The 25,442-nt window shown below is 38.0% G+C and overlaps 1 protein-coding gene across 2 annotated transcripts in view; it reads left to right on the top strand.

Annotated features, from left to right (window-relative positions):
- Positions 1 to 25,442, top strand: part of mmd2a (monocyte to macrophage differentiation-associated 2a) — a 70,132-nt gene that overhangs the window by 37,017 nt on the left and 7,673 nt on the right. For both annotated transcript variants that reach the window (XM_051933442.1, XM_028814387.2), the window contains 3 exons: positions 2,741 to 2,901; positions 16,571 to 16,645; positions 18,375 to 18,476. In XM_051933442.1, coding sequence (XP_051789402.1) covers positions 2,741 to 2,901; positions 16,571 to 16,645; positions 18,375 to 18,476 — 338 coding nt within the window. The remainder of the gene's footprint in view (positions 1 to 2,740; positions 2,902 to 16,570; positions 16,646 to 18,374; positions 18,477 to 25,442) is intronic.

Genomic DNA, 25,442 nt, shown 5'->3' with positions numbered 1-25,442 from the left:
CAGTAGCCCAATTTCCACCAGCACCCTGTTGGCTAACAGTACTGGTGGCGGTCATTGTTAATCCGGGGCTTGACTGATCCGGTATGGAAATTTGTATTGTTGTCCGCATATTGATTTGGCAAAATTTTATACCGGATGCCCTTCCTGACATAACCCTCCCCATTTATCTGGGCTGACCCGGATTAATTAAGATCAACAATTATAATAATGAGTTGATTGACAATTGAAATCCTTAAACATGATCTGACTTTAAAAATCTTGCTCAGTGTTCCTTAACATTATTAAAGTGGGAAATTGTGCCATTGTTGTAAATGAAAAGAAGACCTTGGTAAAAATCAAATCTCACACTCCTTTTATCTTGCTCTCAACAATTTACTAGCTACCCTGGTTGTATCAGTGCCTCATATTGATATTAATTCTGAATAGGTACATCATCCCCATCTAAAATTAGTAAGCAATCGAAAATTGAAATAGCTCATACACATATCAAAAATAAATTGGGCAGAGTGTGAATGTTCATGTATATGATGCGTTATCTGTTGGAATGAAAAATGCAATGCATTTTATTGCTACATGCATTATAAAATACATTCCAATAGATGATGCAGTGCAAATATTAACACTGAATATGTCCAACTGCCGGATAGACAGACATCAGTTCATCCACCTTAAAAAAAGGGCATGTGTCACTGTGTCCTTTAATATTTGTTATAGCACAGAGGTCCCCATATTGTCTTCTCTGTTCAGGACCTGCCTTATCCCTGACCATCTGGGATACATATATTAGTCCAGAGACAGATGGATAGACAGAAAGATGGACATGGCACTATATAATAGGCAGATATATACATGTAAATGAAAGTCACCAAATAACAGATAGATAGATAGATAGATAGATAGATAGATAGATAGATAGATAGATAGATAGATAGATAGATAGATGAAATGCACCATATACAAGATAAATATGAAAGGCACTATATAATATATTGATATGTAAGGCATTGTATAACAGACAGGTAGATAGATAGAGATGAAATGCACTTTATAAGAGATGAATATACAGATATAAAAGGCACAATATAACAGAGGAATACACAGATAACAAAAGCACAATAGACAGATAAGAGCGGTATTATAATACAGACAGATAGATTGATATACATTAAAGGCACTATATAACAGATAAAAATATGTTATACAACAAATAGACATGAAAGGCACTATGTACAGTAACACAACAATGCATAGATATCAATGATACAATAGATATATAGATAGGAAAGGCACTATATAATAAATAGATTGAAAGATATGAAATGCACTATATAACAGATAGATAGGAAAGACACTATATACAAGATAAATACATATGAAAGGCACTATATGATAGATGTATAGACATTGAAAACAATACATATAACAGGCAGATACATAGATGTGAGAGGTATTATATAACTCAGAAATACAAAGATATCAAAAGTACAATACATAGATATGCAGAAAGATAGCTGAACATGAATTTCACTGTTTTATCAGACAGACAGACATGAAAGGCATTATATAACAGATAGATAATAAAGGCATCATATAACAGATTAATATACAGATATAAAAGGCACTATATCACAGAACAGTACATTGATATCAAAGGCACAATAGATAGATAGATAGATAGATAGATAGATAGATAGATAGATAGATAGATAGATAGATAGATAGATAAGGCACCATATAACGGACAGTTTTGTTTTCATGAAAAAAATCGACCTTGGGTTTCAATAGAAAACTACATTTTCATAGCCCTAGAAGATTTTTTGGGCATCTTTGAAATTATTGTTCTTGAGTCTATGTGTTAGTGTGTTTGTGTTAAAAATTTTGTGAACAGTACAACTTGAGAATGAATGGCCTGATTCTTATGAAATTTTGTGGACAATGTGTTCTCTTTTTAGGAGCTGATTAGGTTTTGGGTGAATTCCTACTATTCAGCTTCAGTCTTTTAAAGTTTAAAGTTTATAAAGCCGGTACCAACAACAGCCAAACCACTGCTCAGAAGTTCACAGAATTTGGCACATGTGTTTAGGACTTTGAAGAAAGACTTCTGTGAATTTTGAGTTCAATCCAAAGCTCAAGCTTTGAGCTTTTAAAGTTTCAAATTTTCAAATGCAAATTTTTTTACACGTATATGCATAAATATGAAGAAAGTCGTGTTGGCTGCATCAGATTTTTTGTAATACCTTTATTATGCTAATTATCAAATGAAAAAATGTGCCTTGGATCTTTTTGGCTGAAATGTAATAACAGTTAAAGCTTTGTTTTTGATCCCGTGGAACATACTGAGCTTGGACTCGGATGAACTAAATAAGGCACATTGTGTTCTGTGTCAGAAGCACCGAGACACTCAGTAGGCCACATTTTAGTTTAAATGATTACATCCTCATTACAATTCTCAGTAAAAGTTTGCACATTTTGTTACATTCTCACTTATTAAATATTAAATTAACATTTATTTTTTAACCTAAAACAACTGTGTACATGCGAAGAATGAAAAGTTTTCAAGGTGTTATATAAAATTAAGTATAGTTTGTATCCCTAAGCCACATTGTGTCATATCCTGGATTTCAGTTAACATGATTCCAAAAATTAATTCCTCAATATTAAAATCATTTAAAATAAATTAGATGACTATGTTAGATGACTAACATACTAAAACCTTGTATATTCTTGATATTTCTTTCAGCTTTGGATAATTCCCAGCATTCTTGGCAGCTCAACTCTTTACTTCTTATCTGATGACCACTGGGAGACCATCTCGGCCTGGATCTACGGTTTTGGCTTATGCGGCCTTTTTATTGTGTCGACCATCTTTCACACCATCTCATGGAAGAAGAGCCACCTCCGGTTAGTTTGTTGAAGTCCTTGTGCTATTTGGTGACCACTTTATGGTAACAGTTGTTTCACTGATTGATAAAACAGATTTTCTTGCTCAGTTATGACATTATTTGTTTCAATTAATGTATTATATACTGGCAAGCTCAACTTCGACTGTAATTGGGCTGAAGATCAAACCCAAATCTGTAGAGCTGTGAGGCAACAGTGCCAGTCTATCCCAGCCTAATTATTTTTTTGCTAAGTGTGCCTCTCACGCACATTCATTTGAAGTGTTAACTCTCTATGAAAGCGTCCCTGCGGTTTCATTCAAGGTAAGTTTAAAGCAGGATTGAGTACTCAAACAAGAGGCAAGGTTATTTGTGCGGTGAGTTTTAAAGCCAGATCATTTACCTGAGGATGGATCACAACTTGATGGGGGTCACTGCATGGTCATCCATAATTAGAGATATGATGTATGCCCTCCAAAATACAGGAAGGATTTTCTGATTAAATTTCAATAATGTGAGCAGAAAACCAGAAATAGCATTCTTTTTATTTCCATGCCAAAAATATCTTTCATTCTTCAGATTGGGATTAAAAAGGGCAAATGAGAAGGGATGGATTTTTAAAATGAAGTTCATTTTTATATTATGGCCTTCACTGAGTACTGTCTCACAGTGTTGTTAGAATGGCTCCCCTGCTGCCAGGAGGGTGGAAGCATTTTAGGGCCTTCCTTCATTTTACACTACCTATGAAATGAATTCACTTTCCATTTTATTGTTATTCAAAATTGAACCACGGAAGGATTAATTTGACTTTTGTGACGCTGAACAATAGAAAAAGATTCTTTAATGTCAACATGAAAACAGATCTCTACAAAGTGGTCCAAATTAATTACAAATGTAAAACACCAACAAAGACAATCACACTATGTACTACTGCCAAACTACCGTATGAAATTGTGAAAAGAATGATATTGACATAGAAAACGACTGGCAAACAAAGCAAGCAATTGGTTGTGTACAATATGCACATACATATGCATGACATTACATAAATGAAAGCTGAAAATGAAGTGGACTTGCAAGTGATTAATCAGTTTCATTCATAAAGAAAGGCTCATTTCAGGCTGTGAAAAAGTGAAGGTGTTATTTTGGAAAAACCATTGCTTCTTTCACAATTTACTGTTGAGGTATGATTACGACTGACTACTGACTGGCTGTTGTGAGCTGTTCTCACTGCCGGCAGCAGCCAAGTTGACCTAATGCAAATGGGTGATATTCCCATGCTACATGAATACATCCAGCACGTTAAGGCACGATGCAATATAAATAATGCGCACCAAGCAGTTGTAAGCTAGCAATGAGAACATCTATAGTATCTGACTGATACAGAGGTACTGGACATATCTTACTGACCCTGTAAAATTCTCATCTTGATTGATACAAAGGAAATGGACATAGTTACTTACCTGTGTACTAAGGTTTTGGCGTTGTAGTGGACTCATCACTATCAACTGCCAGACAGTGTTCAGATGCCATTAAGAAGGTTAACAGAATGTCAGGTTATATAGCACCTTGATGTATAAAGTGCAAAACTAAGGAGGTTCTGCTTAAGCTTTATAACACACTGGTGAGGCCTCATCTGGAGTATTGTGTGCAGTTTTGGTCTCCAGGCTACAAAAAGGACATAGCAGCGCCAGAGAAAGTCCATAGAAGAGCAACTAGGCTGATTCCAGGGCTACAGGTGACGAATTATGAAGAAAGATAAAAAGAGCTGAGCCTTTTTACTTTAAGTCAAAGGAAATTATGATGTGACATGATTAAAGTTTTAAAAATTATATAAGAATTCAGTATAGTGCAGTGTTTCCCAAACTCGGTCCTGGGGACCCACTGTGGCTGCAGGTTTTTGTTCCAACCAGCTTCTGTTTTTAAGTGGACTCCTGGGCTAATGAAGTGAACTGTTATTTCTTAAGTTCTGTGTTTTGGGACAAAATATACAAATTAGACAACTAAATTTGGTAAAAAAAAAATATATTGAAATGTACCAAGCAGTTATATGGGAATAATGTATTTTTTGTTCTTTTTAACAATATTTACATCTTAATTTTCATTCTGCTTTTCAGGGTGTTCTAATTATTTAATGAACTCATTATTTACTAATTAGAGGGACTGACACTAAAGAAGTTGCAGCCTTTGATTTTATTTTATTCAGTGTTGTTTGCCTGGGTGTCTGCTCTGCTCATTTTTAATTGTCATGAATAAGATACAACAAAGAGGGAAAACTGCACAGAGAAAGGGCAAAATATAATGAAATCAACAAAAGAGAGTTAAGCATTTAAATCTATAGAAAAAGCAGAAATATTTCTAACTGTCTTATAAATGTAAAAATCACACTTCTGTGCTTTTCTGAATGTAGAATAACAGATACAAAAGACCAGCTAATTAAATGATCTCAGTTTTATCAGTTGTTGTCACTGATTAGGAATCTGGTTGGAAAAAAGTGGGCCCCCAGGACCGAGTCTGGGAAACACTGGTATAGTGGATCGAGGCTGTTACTTCAAAATTTTGCATGAACATTGGGAAGTTTTTCTTTACACAGAGAACCACAGAGAACATGGAATAAGTGGCCAAGTAGTATGATAGACAATAGAACCTTAGGAACCTTCAAAACTTGACTTGATGTTATTTTTGGAGTAATTAAGTGGATTGGACTGTTGGGCTGAATGGCCCATTCTCGTCTAAATCTTTCTAATTGTACAGTATAGAAATGAATAGAAAACAATATTTCTCAGATAAAGTAAAAGGCATAATGTACTGTTTATGTGTAAATCAACATGCCATATTAACCAATAAACCAACTCACAAAGGTCTTCAACATGCTTTATATAATTCTCATAAAAGAAAATCATACTAGATGTCGGGACCAGCCTTCCCTGTAATGAGACATACCATTATTGAGGGTGCCCCCAGGTGTACACTTCTGGGTTCAGTCTATTTATTGGAGCTTTTTGATTAACAACATTTGCTTATATAGCACAATTTCATACATAAAAGTAGATTATAGGGCTTTACAATAGTAGTAGCTAAGGAAAGTTGCAAACAGAAAGAGAAAAAACAGAACAAGGATGAGAAACAAAATGTCCAGATGACAAAGGTGGAAAACAAAAGCCCCAGCTGTCTAGATGCTGGAAAAAAATAAACATCTAGGGGTTCCAAGGCCAAAAGACTGCCCAGCCCCTTCTGGGCATTCCATGGTGCATACATGATCTTTTCTTTGGCACACCACATAGTGGTGATAGATAGATAGATAGATAGATAGATAGATAGATAGATAGATAGATAGATAGATAGATAGATAGATAGATAGATAGATAGATAGATAGATAGATAGATAGATAGGACTTTTTTCACAGGGGGAAAAATAGCATTTTATAGAAGCTCAATAAATATATAAATATTTATTATATTATGACATACAACCACCCCTCCTCCTCAAATACACACCAGAATGACTAAAAGGAAAAAAGAAAACTAAAAAGATATAAAATCTTTTGACTTGGCTAAAGATTAAAAGAGCACTTTCAGTCCTTGTGAAGCATTATAAAGTTGTATTGTTGTAGACATGAAAGAGTCCCAGTTATATTTCTAGACACACTTCTGCTGAATAATTCATTTGCTAAAGGTCCTCAGTGCTAGTGTGTCAGAAAGAGGATGTGCAGCATTGTTCATGACGGCTGTCAGTTTTGTTTTCATTCTCTATGACCTCCAGTGGGTCAAGAGTGTGCCCCATAACTAAGCCTTCCCTTTTAATGAACTTACTGATCTGGTGTGCCTCTTTTGAAGTGATGTTACCAGCCCAACACACCACAACTTAGAAAATCTCACTGGCCATCACAGAGGTATAGAACATCTGAAAGATTTGTCTATTAAAGGAGCAGAATCTCATTACAAAGGAGAGCAGTGAGCTAAACTGGAATTTAAAAGGTCAAAGTTACAGGGTTTACTGTATTACTGTGTGAACCTGGACAAACACCCTCACTGGCTTGTGGTTTACATTATATGACCTTCTATCCAGCCATCCGTTATCAAATAATAATAATTCATTACATTTATATAGCGCTTTTCTCAGTACTCAAAGCGCTATCCACACAGGGAGGAACCGGGAAGCGAACCAACAATCTTCCACAGTCTCCTTACTGCAAAGCAGCAGCACTACCACTGCGCCACCTGTAATCTCGTTCAGGGATTTGGAGGCCAGAACCAATTCCTCAGCATTTGGTGGGAAGTGTGAACCAAACCAGGACGGGGGCCAGTCCTATATGGGTCGCACTCACATAGTCAATCCTACAGGGTGAATTGAGGTTTGTCAATTAACTCAGCATGTACATAAGAATTACATTTGCATTTATGTACTGTATGTGCGTGTGTGTTAAGAAAGCACTATAAAAACAGGTTAATCCATTTGTTGATTTAAGTAAAATATGAAATCATAGTGGGATACTGGCCTATGTAAACCCATAAAATTCAAGACGTCTGGTTCAAATCCCATATGTTACTCAATTGTGATCTGAACAAATTGCTTAATCTGCTTGTGCTCCAGTTTTTTTAAAAAATGTCAATTTTTTCTCCTGATCTTATTATCCTTCTTGAGTAAATGCCTGTCAAGAATAAAATAGTAAGAACAGTGTTAATCAGTCTGCCATGTGCACCTTGTGCTGAAGATATCTTACCAGTGTCAGCAGACCTTTTATCTATCAAACTTCATCTGTTAGGTAGTTGTCCTAGAATCTTACCCCTGCATCTTTTAAGAAGTCATCTGGGTCTCCATTTCAGCTACATGTCACAGAGGTCTCTTCCAGATCTCCTTAATCCCTGTCAGGGAGTGTGGTGTAATTAATGTCTAAAGTTTTTGACTTTAAACATTAAGGTTTGTTAGTTTCATCCTTACCTGTGACCATCTGTGTGACCCTGATCAAGATACTTTAACCTACTTGAGTTAAAAAAAGCACACAAAGAAACCTCCATCAAATTCAAACACAGTACAATCAAATCTTATATGGATGTCTCTAACAGACAAGAAACAGGAGAACAATCCAAGCAACTGACAGTAAAAATGGCTCCATGCATTAAACACAACATCAGGAGGAAACATTCCTGCAGTGACCAGCATGAATGGCTGTTGAGTTGCCTTGCAACCCATGGATAAAAACTGAATGTGGTGGTGTGTGAATTAATGGACCTATACTGCTTGTCAGAGTGCAGGTGGGAGAAAAGTGTCAGTGCCGGCTGGCTGAGGTCTTTAATAATAATGTTAAATTTTCTAAAGCAGTGTGTCCTTAACAGTAGGAAGCTGTGTGTCACCGACATATAAATAAAATGCATTATTATTATTATTATTATTATTTTGAGCTGGCTTCACCACCCTGTCAGATGAAGGAAACTTTTCAATTTAAGCAAACAAAGATTAAGAGGGGACATGACTGAAGTGTTTAAAATTACAGTTGTTATTTTAAAATAAAATCTACAAGAACACTGTGGCACGATTGGAAGGAACAGATTTCGCACAGATGTTGCAAAGTTTTCCTTTACACAAAGAACTATAGGCACATAGGAACTATTACCAAGTAGTGTGGTGGAGAGCTGGACTTTAAAGACCTTCAGACCTTGACTTGATATTATTTTGGACAATTAATATGAATAGGATGGATGAGCTTGTTGGGCTGAATGGCCTGTTCCTACCACAGCTTTGTCTAATGTTCTAGTTTTCATGTGCTGTGAAGTCTTGAGTTGAGTGTATGCCTTACCAGGATATAATTTAGCCAATGAGAATGGACTCCATGCTGCGTCTTTCTGTATTTTATTCATATATCTGAGAAAAAAGTATTTGTGAGCCTTCCTGATGATGGCTGAGATGTCTGTTAACCATTTTATCATCAGGTTTGTCAGTAATGGTGACTCCAGGAAAATTAAAGTTGCTGACTCTCTCCTTACTACACCCTCCCTGAAGTAGATGGCAGTATGTTCTGCTTCCTAACATGTATGACCAGCTCCTTGGTTTTGTTGACATTCAAATGTAATTTTTGTTTACACCACTGGTTCAGAAGGCAAATCTCTTCTCTTTAAAACATTTCTCCATTGTTGATGGCCAGGCCTTTCGGTGGTATCATCAGAAAACATAATGATGGGTTTGCCGCTGTGTTTGACCACAGTTAAACACTGAGTAGAACAGCGAACTTGACACACTACTCTTCAACATGTAGGATGTGATGTTGCTGCTCCACTCACGTTGAAGTCTGCCAGATTGGCAGTAAGTTGAGAGGCCTGGCATTCATCTTTCATGGTGAAACAGTAGTAATGCTGAGATAAAACTGAACTTGAACTTAGCAGTTTTTATTATCCTAGTGCAAGGGATATGGCATCTGCTGTAGAGCTGTGAAGATATGAAACTGTAATCCATTGTTCTGCATCTGTGTACTTCTAAAGTGTCTTTGAACATTCTTTCATCAGTCCTGCACAAAATTAAGGAAGATTTTATTTGTTTGAGGAAAAGCCTCCTTATTTCATCCTTTAATGCACTTGACCTTAGTCTCTACTAGGTATCCTCGGGTACTTGCTTTACAATTTAAGTGCAAGAATTCTGTTAAATAAATGCTTTGGAGAATTTCTGGGACCAGTAATAGGTCTCTATGTAGATTCCTCTGTTTAGGAATGAAGAGGGTCATTTCTCTTCAGTATTGCCTAAACTAGAAAGAAAAATATTTGAAAATGATTGGATGATAAAATGTAGTAAGAGACTCACAAAGTTCATTAATAAGAAGGCAATCCAATCCTTCCTCAGAAATAAAGTGGGCAAAACTAATCGCAGTCAAACGTTTGAAGGAGGTCTGTTCAAGCCAGAAAATTCAAAAAAATTCAACAATGAGTTCACAGGTTTTTATCCAATGTCAGAAAATTAGGAGTAAAAAGAGGGCTTTTTAAATATTCATGTGAATATTGTCATCATTACGCCATCCTGTTGAATTGTGGGAAACCTCGCCTTAGAAACAAAGGACATGAAATCTACAACATAGCCAAGCCCACTCTCCATACAAAAATGGTGTTAAAAGATAACATAAAAAATAATTAACTTTTTATTAACTCCATTGAGTTATCAATCTGTAGAAATAGATTCTTTGGATCTGAAAACCCATAAAAGACAAACGGATGACTATGATCACTTTAGAATAGTGCACAAAAAATTAAAGAAGAGCCCAATCATAAAATCTTCACTTGTTGGTGTTGGACATGCTTTTCAAGCCAGGATCCCACTTTTTAGATCACAGCACAGCTTCAGGTGCTGTTATGTCTTTCTTTACGGTGTGGTGTCTATAAGTGCATGTCATCTCAAATGTAGCCTCACTAGCATTTCATAGAGCTTATGTGTAATGTCTCTTGACTTGTACTTATTAGTTTTTATATATAATATTTTATTTGTCCTTTTAATTAACACTTAACCTAGAGGGTGAGAATATTCACTCACCTTAACCACCTAGTCCCCACTCTGCTTCCTGCTAAATCCCCTAGTATGCTTGCATCATTCAACCTTCATTTTTCATTGCTTAATGTTCACTGTACTTAAATGCAGCACATTTAATTTGTTTATATTAATTTCATTTTCCACGTGTTTGCCCAGCTTAGACAATTGCAAAACTCTTCCAATAAATATGCCACTCTTCTACTTAAAATTCTTTCTGTGTGCGTCAACACCAACATTACACAGTATAAAGAAATGCAGACCTGATCAGAGCTAAATGCAAGACGCAAAGTTATGAGTAAAACAGTGTGCCAGCTTTATAGGGTATTGTTTGTGATAGTACGCAAATGTTGGCACTATCTTGTGCTCTGGATTCATTACTTTTTCCTCCTAGAAACTCTATGAAATGACGTGATGGTGCTTACGTCCTGTTTTCCTCCTCTTCATATTTGGACTATGAGTCTGCTTAAGTGCTGCTGCTTCCATTTGCTAATATAAAGCTGCTGGCTCACTCACAGTGATTGTATCATGATCTATATCTCCAGCCTAAGTAGACCAAGGGCACATTGAAAGATTGATTCTGTCATTCGCCCACCCATGCAATGATGAACTGATGTATACAAGCCAATTGCTCTATCCTATATTATGGCCTTGAAAGATTTAATAATGAGGAGGAAAAATGACTGCAGTTCTAAAGGCTCTTCACGTACTTTCATGCTTGACATTAAACTACACTTACATAAATGACCCGTTGCTTATCCAAGAAACAAGGTTCAGGTTTGTATTGGTGTCTAGAAATAACTTTATTCCATCTGACATGTTCCTGTTATGTGCAGTTTAATCATTTACTGATAAACACCAGAACGTTTTTAAAAACAAAACTGCATTTTGGATACAGTTTTTACTAGGGGCTGCTATACTAATCTATCTATAATAACCACTGTTTTGAGGTTGAAATTCAGTGAAAACACCCTTATGGCTGTGCCACATTACACGGCTTTTCCAGTGGTTTTCAATTGTAGCCTTCAGTCAGAAGTAGTCGGTGGTCTACTCCTGTGAAGATGGTCACCTGATGTGACATACCCAGTGACTCACTCCATCTACTTTGTGACTAGTTCCGATAAAATAAAACAAGTAGGGGCAGACTCTCTGTGCATGAGTGCTGACAACCAATGAATACTTATCTGGATGTCAATGCATATAATACAGCAAGAAGACATAAGGAACATGGGGGCTTTTGACCTCACAAACAGAAGAGAAGCTTGTTTGTCTGATGTCTCGTGTTTGACATACTATGAAAAAATGGGAGAAAAGAAAACAAAGAGTTGATATTGCAGCTGAATTTGTGATACATGTTAACCTTTCATACAACACTGGCCCCATCAGGCAGCATGCTATTGAATGCCAGGAAAAGGGGCGAGCACGACTGTGCTGGAAAGTTGCTACTCAGTCAGTAAAGTTGATATGGCCAGTGATTTTCAGTCATTTAAACTGACATGGTCCAGCGAAGCAATCTGCAATTCCTGTCAATGAATCTGCCGTACTCCACGACTAGAAGTCATTTAATGTGGCCTCAGCCTTAGAGTGAGAAACCTGACTGATCACTAAGTGACTGACAGACAGGCAGGCAGGGAGACAGACAGACAGACAGACAGACAGACAGACAGACAGACAGACAGACAGATAGATAGATAGATAGATAGATAGATAGATAGATAGATAGATAGATAGATAGATAGATAGATAGATAGAACAATTGTACGATGAGGTGTGAGTCACCATACTGTACTTAACAAAATTGGCTGTCACTGAATGATTGAAGGTATTGGGTATGGAGGGTCATGGCTGTATTAGGGAAGACATTTGTGTTTAGCTGGGCCTTTTTAGGTTAGTCAAATTAATTTAGAGTACTGTACCCAGTGGAAAAATAGCATCAATTGGCATGGCCTTAAACAGGTTCTTGAGAAGCACTTTTCAAGGTCCATCACTCATAAGGTTTACACAAGTGTCACAGATGTCCTATAGAGCAGGATTTACGCACAAATTCTCACATACTTTCATGGCTGAAAGGTCTGATGTAACTTGCCAAATAGGTGTAAACAAGATGAAAGACACCATAAATTAGATAGATAGATAGATAGATAGATAGATAGATAGATAGATAGATAGATAGATAGATAGATAGATAGATAGATAGATAGATAGATAGATAGATAGATAGATAGAACTTTATTTCCCAGGGGAAATTTGGCATTACACATACAGTAGGTATAAAGCAAAAAGCAGAAATGTTATTTATGTCTGGCACATGTCCCTGGTTATCTTGGACATCTGCACAGATATTTTGTGCTGTCAAGTCTGTTTGAAAAGCAAATACAGTGTTCACAGTGGCTCCTAAACTAATTTCTAGACTAGTTTGTGTGCACAGCTTACCTCTGTTATGATTTGCCTGGTCCAAAAAAAATCTCAAAAGTGCACAGGCCTTAAAAACAAGAGCACTTTACACTGATCTGAACCTAAATGTGTAGGCCTCACCACTCCCAAGCAGCCTAGCACCAAACTGTAGTTGCAGACTTATGGCCTACACAGGCATAAAAATGGGGAAATGCTTTAAAATAAAAATACCTTTTGGGGATCAACCCGGACATAGACAGGTAGACATGGTTTTAAATGCACCACACACGTTTATTTACAACTATTTACACAAGGATCACAACACAACCCAGTGCCGCAGCACCAATCACCCCTAGTCCAGGCCTTTCTCTCCAATGCCTCTTCTGACCGCCTCCACTCCTCTCCTCCAGGCTTCGTCCTCTTCCACCCGACTCCAGCTTCCGAATGGAGAGAGGCGGCCCCTTTTATATTCACCCGGACGTGCTCCGGGTGCCTCCCGATGAGCTTCCGCCGGCCCTTCCTTGTGTGAAGGAAGTACCGGCTGCGCACCCAGAAGCACTCCCCGGTCTTCGTCCCCCCAGCACTTCCGGGTGTGACAGAAGTGCTGAGGGCCAGGGCTCTTCAGGCATCCGGGTGCCCCTTGGCGGTGACCACAGGCCCCTATAGGGTTGAGCTTCCAAGCTCTGTTCCCGTGGTCCCCATACCATATAGGGCGGCTGCCCTCTCGTGGTCCGGAGGAAGTGTAGTCCCTCTTCCGGTCCTTCCGGGCGGCCTGGCTGGGTACCACCCCCAGCCGCTTGCCACAGCCCACAAAGGAGGAGAGGAAAACCATAAAAAAACTTGTGACACATGAAAAGAAAACATTATTGCTTTCATATTTTAAAGATTTTTTCAAAAATATTAAAATATATGCAGCAAGAATGAAAAGCAGAGCAAAGGCATAGCTGCATTGTGAAGTGCCTCCAACCTCACAAAATGGGAAAGTAATAAAAAAATTATGACAGAAATACAATAAAGAAAACACAACACTAAAAACACAGAATTAATTACAAAATACTATTCAAAAGATAACAAAAACATTAAGTAAACAAAAAAATGTATTTGAACCAGGGATGAAGCCCTACCTAGAATATAACAGAATTAGAGATGGATACTTAGACATTTCTCAGTATTTTCTCTTCTCTTCTCCAAAACAAACCTAGTGGAGATCAGAGTGCTAGTTCAGAATCAAATTAAATCTGTCTTTAATGGAGATCATTTACATTGAGGTCTCAAATCAATGTATAGTTCATTCGTATTTTTGGGAGAAGACACATTAGTGGTACTGGATAAAAACTATTTCTACAGCACATCAATTACCTCTTCTAGTCTGTCTTTTCTCTGAAGACTTGTGTATCCCATAAGGAATCCATGTGTTATTTTACAACAATGCCCTACTGCACATTACAATTAAACAGAGACACATACAGCAAATTAAATGAAGTGGCTACAAAAAGATGCCCTGCTGTGCAATCTGTTTAACATTATTAGCCATAGTTAGCATTTGATTTCCTTTCCAAATCAGAAATGATAGACCACCCAGTCAGGTCTAAGGGTACAGGAATAAAGCAACATTTTGAAAACAATTCAGGGTTAAGGTTGTTGCAGCCTGCCCCAGCAACAGAGGACACAAACTAAAAACCAGTAATGACAACACTCCAGTCTATCACAAGACTCACATGTGCACACACTCATATCCACACTAACACACAGGGCCAATCTGAAATGACCATGCTTAGGGGATGAGGGAGGAAACCTCTGTCTCAGAGAAATGTACATAATCGTCAGGGACAATGACTTTATATGGGTTTGCAAACATTCTTAGACTTTCAGCTTCAGTTAATGCTAAAAAAATATGGCTTGTCAGAGCACCTCATCTCACTATTGGACAAGAGTTAACAGTTTGGCAGAGTGGGCAGTAAATTAGAATGTAATATTAATAACACATTTTATTTATATGACACCTGTCCATTTGACAGTGAAATATATGATTTCAGGATAAAAGTGTAACTGTTTTAAGAATGACTCTCTAGACATTGTAAGAATGGTGCTATATTGCACCCGACCCGACACACATTCACACGGGAGGCACAGGTAAAATAAAACAAATATTTATTTTCTTCAGCTGGAGGGCACGTCTTCCCCATAATCCCCAAAGCCACAACACAGTCCCAAGCACTAAATCTACAACAGCAAAACACTCCTTTCCTTCTCTTTCTCTTCCACCACCACTCCTCCACAAGCTTAGTCCTCCTCCTCCCGACTCTGGCCCTTGAGTTGTGGTTGCTGGCTCCTTTTATGGCCCACCCGGAAGTGCTTCAGGTGCATGATCACCTGTTTCTGGTTGCACTCCCAGGTGGGGCTGAAGATTAGTCCAGCTGGGCTCAGGGACCCATGCCGCGCCCCCTGGCAGCCATCCCAGATCCCAACAGGGCTGTGGAGAACTCCATCTCTCATGAAGCCCTATGAGAGACTGAGGCACCATTCCAACCCAGGAGGGCGGCCATCCAGCGTCCAGGGGTAGGTACTGCACCATCCAGGGCTGCTCCCCCTGAATACCCATCAAAGGGGAGTCCCGGCCGGGCATGGGACTCAGCCATCTGCCACAACATGTGCAATAACAATTAAAAACCATGGTTATGCTTTCTGACAACTAACTGAATTGTCTGTTCATGCCAGATGACCATATACTAAGGGCAGCCATTACTGGCAGGAAAATAACATACATACCATCTCTGCATCCCAGAATCACTCCTAGTATCTATTCTACTCTTTAGGGGTCCCTTTTTTCCATTACACACCATGGGAAGTATGGTATAGGGGCCATGACATTGCACTGTAAAAACTGCAAGCCTGTGGGTTCAGTTCCCACCTCACTGTCACTGTGTGACACTGAACAAGTGACTTGGCCTGCCTGTCCTCACAAGTATATACATGTGTAAGAAACTGTAACGTGCAATGAATGTTAACCTTGTAAATTACCTTAATTAAAGACATCTGTTTTAATAAATAACTGTGTTTAGCCGTTGTCTAAATAAAACCTTTCTTACTGCATGCCCTGATGCTCTGATGCCTATTGGCCATAACACATTCTCCTAGGCCTTCTCCATTCGAATGTGTCTAAGCTTATCGAATTGAAGCATGTATTACAGCTCAGAGGTGTATTTGCAAACGTGGACAGCTCGGAAAAGTCTGCTGCCAATCTTCATCCCATTAAACTTGTGATGTTAGGTGATACTCACTTCTGGTTGTCCAATCGACGCAATGTTTTTTCAGCCATCAGCCAAAAATGGTGGCACCCATGGGAAACAAAAACGACATTCAAAAAAGGTGCAAAATATGTTACCCTTTAGAAATTCTGTTAGAATACAAAAGAAAGAATTATTTTTGAATTGCGTGCTGCAGGGATTTGCAGTCCCTATTTTATGGGAGTTCTGCATGACACGGTCTTATATAGTGCTTCTCATGCCTATCTATCTATCTATCTATCTATCTATCTATCTATCTATCTATCTATCTATCTATCTATCTATCTATCTATCTATCTATCTATCTATCTATCTATCTATCTATCTATCTATCTATCTATCTATCTATCTATCTATCTATCTATCTATCTATCTATCTATCTATCTATCTATCTATCTATCTATCAACCTGACAAAATCATGGCAGAAAGGGTAGGTGGAGGCCACTGTAATGTCTTTCTAAAATGCTAAGATCCTGAGTTTCTTTTCTCTTCTGTCTACAGAATGGTTGAGCACTGCTTTCATATGTGTGATCGTATGGTCATATACTTCTTCATAGCTGCCTCATATGCCCCATGGTAAGTAGTCAATTTTTCATAATTTTAAAGTTATGTTGTATCAAGTATGTTAAACTGTAACATTTTGCATTACTTTATATAGTAGAGGGAGAACCCGGTCAGGACTGGGGCTGCAAGCAGTTTAATATCATGTGAGTCAGGAGCTGGACCTTAAAAATCTGACCAGTTTAACTGTAAACACTGGTGACCATTTCAGGGGATCTGAGCTGCCACCCTCAGACAGTACCATTTAAATGGCAGATGCAACTTGGCAAGTTAGGTGCCATTAGGGTGTCCCTGAGTGTAATAAATGGCTCATATTATTCATGGCAAAGGAGAGGAGACCTGGAATTAGCATGATACTTTATTAGAGCACGGAGGCTTAGGACTGCATGAACACTGGATATATCTACAGGAGTTCCAAGATCATTTCTGCCCCCAGAAGTGGTATCAGCCCCGTGTCTGTGGTTCAACTTGGAGTCAACAGTGGAGTGAGAGGCAATTGTTTCACTAATGGAAGGAAGAAAGCCAATAGCTGATGTTAAAAAGGTACAGAAGGTAGGAAGGGAAAATTCTGTTTTGGTATTGTATTGCATTAGTGTGTTCTGTCTGTTAGACATGGCTTAACCCCTCTGTTAGGAATGCTCACTGGGGCAGCCACAATTGGGGTTTCTATCTATTAATGTTGTACTTTGAAGTCTCCTCACTTTTATCCCTCCTCTATCTTATCATTTTGCTAATAAAAACTCTTTTTTCAATTACTGTGGTGTTCGTCCCATCAATTTTAGATATGGGAAAGACTCAGAGTGCTTTCACTGTTAAACTGTAGTAGCATGTATTACTAGTATCTGTTTTTGTCTTTATATATATAAAATAAACAATGTATATAAATTGTTCTGTAAGGTGTCATATAAAACATACATGCTACTACTTATTCAGAGATTCTCTTTTACTAGGTACATATTCACACATCCTCTCAAAGATAACATGGCATTTATGCAGCAAGAGAATGTACTTGAAATCCAGATATTTTGCTTGACCTTCAAAACATTTGTATGATGACCTCAAAAACCTGATGAGTTCACTTCCAAAAAATGTAGACAACTGAGTATCAGTTCAGTTACTTTAAAAGCAGCAGCTTAATGTCTGTCATGGCTAACAATAATTACAGGGGCAGATCGGATCCTGCCCTGGTAAAAACAATATGGTAGACTTGTTTTTTTCTTAAATTGAGCTCAAATAAATATTATTCGTTCTTTTGATCTCTCAGTGATCATACATAACATTTCAAACTTACTACATGCTCCTAATTTAAACTGTTTACTGCCATAGTTTGTTTCCAGTAAACGTGTTAAAACATCAAGGATTCATAGGTCTTCATGACCTTAATTTCTAATTTATTCTAAAACCTTTGAAATATATACAATACATCCCACAAACACATCTGTTTTAATTAGGTTTTATGTGTCACATGAGCAATATCTCAATCTTTATTTTACAGTATATATCAAATTTCAGAGCATTCATGGGATATATAAAAGACAGCCAAGTAATGTAGTAGTAGGGCATTCAAACTACAAATTTGAACGTTCAATTCCTGCCTTTGGTTCAGTAGATGACTAATCAGCCCATCAGTCTTGATACATTTTCAGTGTTGTTACACAATTAAAGGGGAATAAAACCTTTTGTTTTATTTAGAAAGTACATTTGTTTAGCTGGTAATGTTTCCCATTCCCCTTTGCTTTCTTAGGCTGAACTTGAGAGAACTGGGACCATGGGCTTCTCACATGCGATGGATCATCTGGATAATGGCCTGCACTGGGACTGCTTACGTGTTTTTCTTTCATGAAAGGTGAGTGTGCATCTGGTTAAAAAGATGTAGAGAGCTTTAAATGAATGACACTGCATCTTAGTGGCCTTCTCTTTGGGAACCTGTCTTCAACCTTGTATGGCATAATTCAGAAATATTGTAATACAGCTAAGATCAGACTAGTCACCAGAGTCATTTCACAGAAGCTGCTGAGTTCATTTTAGCAGAAGCACTACATGGCCCTGCTGCACAAGCTCAGACCAACGGACAATTGTGCAGCAAATGTCAATGCCTTAACATGCATAACACACATAGAAGGTGACTGTTCACTTTTAAGTTTTCATTGAAGATGCACAGCAGGTGCAGATTTGCGTATATTCATGTATAACAGAGTGAATATAGTTAGTACGGTTATTATAGTATATTTAGTTAGTATAGTTAGTCTTAATGGCAACTGTGACATGACACTAGTATAATTCTTGCCCTTCACCATGTAAGTTACATGAAAGTGTCTATGTGCTCTCAGAGTAGTAGTGAGGAAAGCTAATAGACAGGTACAAAACTGCCATACTGGTGTGCATGGTGGGCATATTTGGAATTTTTCCTGTTGTGCGTATGTAGCCCTCATATACAAACTGAACACACATTTTCCACAGGCTTTGACACCTGTCTGGCTTGAGTTTATCTAAAGTGAGCTTTGTGTGAACAATTTAGACCTGAAGAGTTATGTAATGGTGAAATATAAAGGCAATAGTGGTGAGCTATGGAGAGGCAACACCATTTCATGTAATCGGCACAAGGTTTCTGATGTTGTCAAGGCAACAGATATCTGGGTCGTGAAAAGTAGTTCAAGGCTCAAGCACAAAATACATATTGATGGAAAAAAGAAAAGCAACGTGTTCTGGAATGTGCAAAAATCCAGTTAAAGCTTGCACTTTCACAAAATGTGTTCAATTTTGTCATTGTCTTCTGAAAAATCACTACAACTTGTGTGGTTTGAATACGTACAGTGCAGCACTCTGCAGCCAGTCTAGTTGAAAACTTCTGTGAATTTCAGCAGGTTTTACTCCCTCTGCCCAAAGAAATCTCATAACAGCATGTTGTTCCACAATGGAGAGTCCATGTTCATTTGACCTTGGCTTCAACTAGACTAATGGCAGAGTGCAGCACTGTAAGTGTTCAAACTACCCATAAGCCATTGCGAATGTGTTGTAGTGCATCAGCTTCTATCCATTGCGGTTATTGCATCATTTTTAAATGGCCTTTTCGTTTTGATTTACCCTCATATTATTGAATGTTTACGTTTAGTTAAACAGTCAGCCTTAATGTCAAACAACATCCTAACACCAAGTAAGCATGCAGAAGTTCTGCAGATTTTCAACAAGTCTTCTTTCCAGTATTAAGAGTGTTGCCCAGTTTAGAGTTTGCAAATGAAAAGGACATTCTTTTCATATTTAATTAAATATTTTGAGTGTTGCTGCTGGAGCAATCCAAGATTCCAATAACCTATTTTCCCCAACTCTTTAAATCAAAAATGAATATGAGAAAGTTAACTTGATTAACGTAACACACTCATGGTGGAGTAGCTCCCACCAAGAACCAGTTAAGTTGTTGGGTAGATTGCCACAGTTACTACTAAGGATAATGATGGGATAGGCACATTTTAATTGGTCTAATGTGTGCACTACTATCTAGTCTAATTTTATTTAATTTAATCTCTGACCTAACCTCAAATCATGGATCTTTTGTTTCTCTGATCGGCACACATTTGTCACAAACCTGGAGCTTAAATTGAAATGCATTAACAGATAAGGCAAATTTGTTGCCACGTAGGATAATAAGAATCATTAATGTATAATTAGTCATTTTTATATATACAAAAAAAGCCTAGTGTTTATGTTTAGTTCCAAAAGCTTTTATTGTCAGGTATATACAAGCAAACGGATATTTGGACTTTACAGGATAAATGTTTTACTTTGCAAGAGGCCCAGTGGTTAGTGCTGCTCAATCCAGTGTCCTGAGTCAAATCCTGTGTCTGCTGGTTGTCTTTATGTTCTCCTCAAGTCGGCACATTTCTACTCAAAAGATGTGTGGATTTTACCAACTGGACCTGTATGAGTTGATGGGCACATAAGAAAGTCCTATGATGGGTTGGAGTCCCACCCAGGTATGATTCCTGCCTTGCACACAAGGCTGCTGGAATAGCTCTGAACCTAAACTGGTCTGCAATGTTATTTCTTTACCATTTCAATAATGGCGGTAGCTGGATTTCACTTGTAAGCAGCGCATGGTGCAGTTTAAACTTATTATATCAGTATATCACTTTCTTTACCTGCCTCCTAATGGATCTCGTATCCTCTGTAACTTGCAATTTCTTACTCTACTCTCAACTTTTAGACAAAAAGCAGAGTTAGCCTGGAGACTGAAGGGCATGAAATTAAATGCTGAGCACATGGATTTCTCTCTTTGTAAAGCTGCCTGCACGTCTCACACTACTGGCTATTTGTCTACTTGGCAGTTACGCCCTACTGGCTAGGAAGAAGTTGTTGTATGAGAAGTTATGGTGTGAGAGTGGGCAGATCAGGAAGAACAACAACATACAAAAGTAACAATGTGCATTTTAGAACATCTTCTCTTCTCAGATAAAATGACACTCTTGCTGCTACCTCCAACAAAACATGGTCTGCCCTAAAAGAAAACTCTATTTCTGCTTTAAATTAAAATCCCCCTCCTCTCACTGAATAAAAAAGCATGTATGGATAATATAGTGTCTTTCATAGTAAGGCTGGGAGCATGCACTGATACGGTGTGTTTCCGAACCACCACACAATGAATGACCTGAGCATCCTAAATTAGGACGTGAATGCAGCTAGGCAGAGGGTGACACCTCAGCACCACACTAAGGGAAGGTGTTTGAATGGAATGGAACAGTGGGAGTTTCTTTACAGTGCAGTGCCAATCCTGCCACTAACCCCTGAGTATTCCCTGCAAGTTGGAGGACCTGCTTGCATGTTAATGTCATACGCAAGACGGAGCAATTGCAGGTTAAGGGCCTTGCTCAAGGGCCCAGTGGAGTGGAATCACTTCTGCCGTTTACAGAATTCGAACCAGCAACCTTCTGATTGCCAGCGCAGATCCCTAACCTCAGAGCCACCACCATACACACTTTTCTCTGTGCTAGTAAAAAGTAAATATGATACAGGATGATTCTAAAAGGGAAAAATATTCTAAAAGTACCCATAAAAATGCATAAATTATTCAATATATGTTAGGAATATGCATAAACGGATAAAAATAATGACAGGTTTGATATTCTTATAAATAGTATTCTGTATCATCTTAAATTACTGTAAACATTTTTCTAAATAGTGTATTAAACCATGTATAGGAAATGCTTTATTTTATTTTTTTTAACACGGAATAACAAAGCACAACTCAACCAAGTGAAAACAGCATAGTAAGTACAATAATAAGTGCCAAAGACACACTGTGAAAATCACCCAAAGCAACCTACAAAGTCACAATACATTACATTTTATTATTCAAACAAGGTTTAAAGAACATTTCTTCTAGACCAGTGGTTCTCAAGTTCAGTCCTGGCTACCCGCTGTGGCTATAGATTTTTGTTCCAACTAGTCTCTCAATTTTTTATACTTTTAAGATTCTGTATCATCTTAAATTACTGCAAACATTTTTCTAAATAGTGTATTAAACCATGTACAGGAAATTCTTTCTTTTCTTTTTTTTAACACGTAATAACAAAGCATGACTCAACCAAGTGAAAACAACATAGTAAGTACAATAGTAAGTTCCAAAGACACTCTGTGAAAATCAGTAATTGGGACAGGATGGTTGGTGTTTTTCTAGCAGGAGGAGGATGTCTTAAAATTGACATACACGAGTGTCACTGAACCTACCACAACATAGTTAAAGTCACATATAAAGCCGTACCACATGGAAAATATACACAAAGTCGCTGGCACATCCATCATGCTTCAGGAGCAGTAATATACCTTGGGTTTCAAAGTCCTTGCTGCCTTTTCTTGTTTTTTGTTACATAACAGTACACCAGGCTTGCTGCTGTGTACAATAAGCACTGCATATGAAAAAAAATTGTGTTGAGATTTACAGAGCAACATCTTTAGGTCTGAGACGGAGTTGTTTTGGAAGAATAAAACTGTCCAGGTTTTGGGGTATTTTCATAATTCAGCACCAATCCACTTGCATTAATTTTTATTTGAGTTTCAGGCTGACAACTTCAACTGCCTTGATGGAGTTATTTATTTAGAGATGGCAAAGAAAAAGGTAAAGGAAAAAAGAGTGCTAAGCTGCCAGATTGTGGTGTTAGCGGCCACTAGAAATAAATCTGCCATGAGCTGTGCCATTAAGGACTTAAACGTTATAAAAGCATTTAAGCTTTTTCCTTCTTGTACAATTGCATCACGTTGCACTATGGTATAGACGAAGTTAGTGTTGCCGTGTCACGGTTCCAGACTCCCGGGCTCAAATTCCAGCCTGCTGATTGTCTGCGTGGAGCTTGTGTGTCCCCTCATGCCTGAGTGGAGTTGAACCAGATACCACATTTTCCAGGAGCATTCTAAAATCATCAAGGAGGGTTGACTGGTGACTCTATAATATAGCCTTACATAAGTAAAGGGAGGGATGTTAGTTAAGTGTGCTTTTGTTTAAGAAATTCTGCCTAAAACTTAGATGTCAGGTTTTATTATCTAGGAATTATAACTCATTTGAGGTTTTGTTCTGAGCTCTCCACTTCAATTTGATCAATTTTGTAACCTTATTTTTTAACACTTGTTCCCAAACAGTCCCCAATTAGGTTGACGTCTTATGTAAGTCACTTTGGATAAAACTGTCTGCTAAGCAAATAATGTGTGTCCTGTTCAGAATGGGTTTCACTCTTGTTCCTGATGCTGTTAGGAATAGACTCTGACTCTGAGCTGGAATAAATAGGTTCAGAAAATTACTATTGTGTCACACTTTATGGCATGTGAGTGTCCAAAGTGTTCTTCTATCCCCACCTACTGGTCTGAAAACATATTGCCATTTTATTCTCTTATTTGACAGACCCTTCACCCAAAGCAACCCACAACGTCACAATATATTACATTTTATTATTCAAACAAGGTTTAAAGAACATTTCTTCTAGACCAGCAGTTCTCAAGTTCAGTCCTGGCCGCCCGCTGTTTCTGTAGATTTTTGTTCCAACCAGATCCTCAATTTTTTATACTTTTACTTCTATCTATCTATCTATCTATCTATCTATCTATCTATCTATCTATCTATCTATCTATCTATCTATCTATCTATCTATCTATCTATCTATCTATCTATCTATCTATCTATCTATCTATCTATCTATCTATCTATCTATCTATCTATCTATCTATTTTATGGTGTCTTTCATCGTGTTTATACCTATTTGGCAAGTTACATCAGACCTTTCAGCCATGAAAGTATGTGAGAATTTGTGCGTAAATCCTGCTCTATAGGACATCTGTGACACTTGTGTAAACCTTGTGAGCGATGGACCTTGAAAAGTGCTTCTCAAGAACCTGTTTAAGGCCATGCCAAATGATGCTATTTTTCCAGTGGGTACAGTACTCTAAATTAATTTGACTAACCTAAAAAGGCCCAGCTAAACACAAATGTCTTCCCTAATACAGCCATGACCCTCCATACCCAATACCTTCAATCACTCAGTGACAGCCAATTTTGTTAAGTACAGTATGGTGACTCACACCTCATCGTACAATTGATGCACCCTTGTTGCACCACTTCACTTGTCCTGACCAGCCGCTGGTTGCAGAATATGTTGAACCTGACCTTTCCTACAATTATGTATCAGAAAATTAAAAAAGAACAAGACACATAAAGCAAAATAAAGATATAAAGGCGTGAGTGTCTCATACAGCTGGCATTTCTCTATTACAAAATATCTGATACAGAAAACAATACAATACACAAAACAATGCAATAATAACAAATACAATTTAAATTAACCAAATTCAAGGGAAGGTTAATTACAACAAACAGTCTGTGCTGCTCAAGATAAAACTAGACCGCCTTCTTTTACTCAGTGGAATGGTGGCTTTCCTTCTTTCCCACCTTCCTAGTACTACAAGCACTATGTTTTTCATCTCTTGTTCTTTCCTGCCTCTGTCCTATCTTCCTCTCCAACAGTTAGTATTTCCCCAAAACACCTCTTGAGACTAGACTTACTGGAACTCTACAAGGGAGTGGTCTCTTAGTCCCATCAAGGGCTATTTATGAAGTCAGGAGCAGATTTTCATACTCTAGGGGCCACCAGCCCATCCTGAGAACATCCTGAGTCCTGCTCAGGTTTTGAAGGGCCAAGCTTCACTTTTGAAAAGACAATGGGCTCCCATTTATTATGGCTCTAGTGAAGGGTGAGTGTTGCATGTTGGTCAGACATGCCACATGCTGACTTTAAGGGGATTCACTGGTCTCCAACTGGTCTGTCATGCCTTCATTATCTCTTTGTGAGGAGATCAGACAACTTTGGGATGGGCTGTGTTGCCTGCTGTCTACAGCCACTAGGTAGTAACTGACAATTGACTGGGCTTACCTACTGTCCTGTTATGGACTGGCGGTGTCCTGTAGTCTTTCTTTATTGGTGTCATATTTATTCTGTATCTCTTTTTTCATTTTCATCTTTGCTATCTTCTCCTGGGACCTTCCCAAATGTCCCAAATGCTCTGGAGCCATGTTTAATGTTAGAAGGAATTAAGAAGATCTTTGAATGATGAGATCAGCAGATCTGCATTACTCTATGCAGACATTAATGATTATAGAATGCCCAGTTGGGATGGGTTAGTCATGTAGTTCTGGAACCACCAAGAGGTTTATTTTCTCCAGTATACATTCCAGTTGGAATTTTTATTTTCCTCTTCTCCCTGGGCATTTGACCATAGCTTACTGTATACCTGTCATTCTACACCTTTTAAGATTATAATTTCTCCTTTTTTGTTT

This window comes from Erpetoichthys calabaricus, chromosome 11 (genome assembly GCF_900747795.2).
Source record: "Erpetoichthys calabaricus chromosome 11, fErpCal1.3, whole genome shotgun sequence".
NCBI classification, from domain to species: domain Eukaryota; kingdom Metazoa; phylum Chordata; class Cladistia; order Polypteriformes; family Polypteridae; genus Erpetoichthys; species Erpetoichthys calabaricus.
Note: the sequence above shows the minus strand (reverse complement) of the source record. Positions and strands in the feature narration are given on the sequence as shown.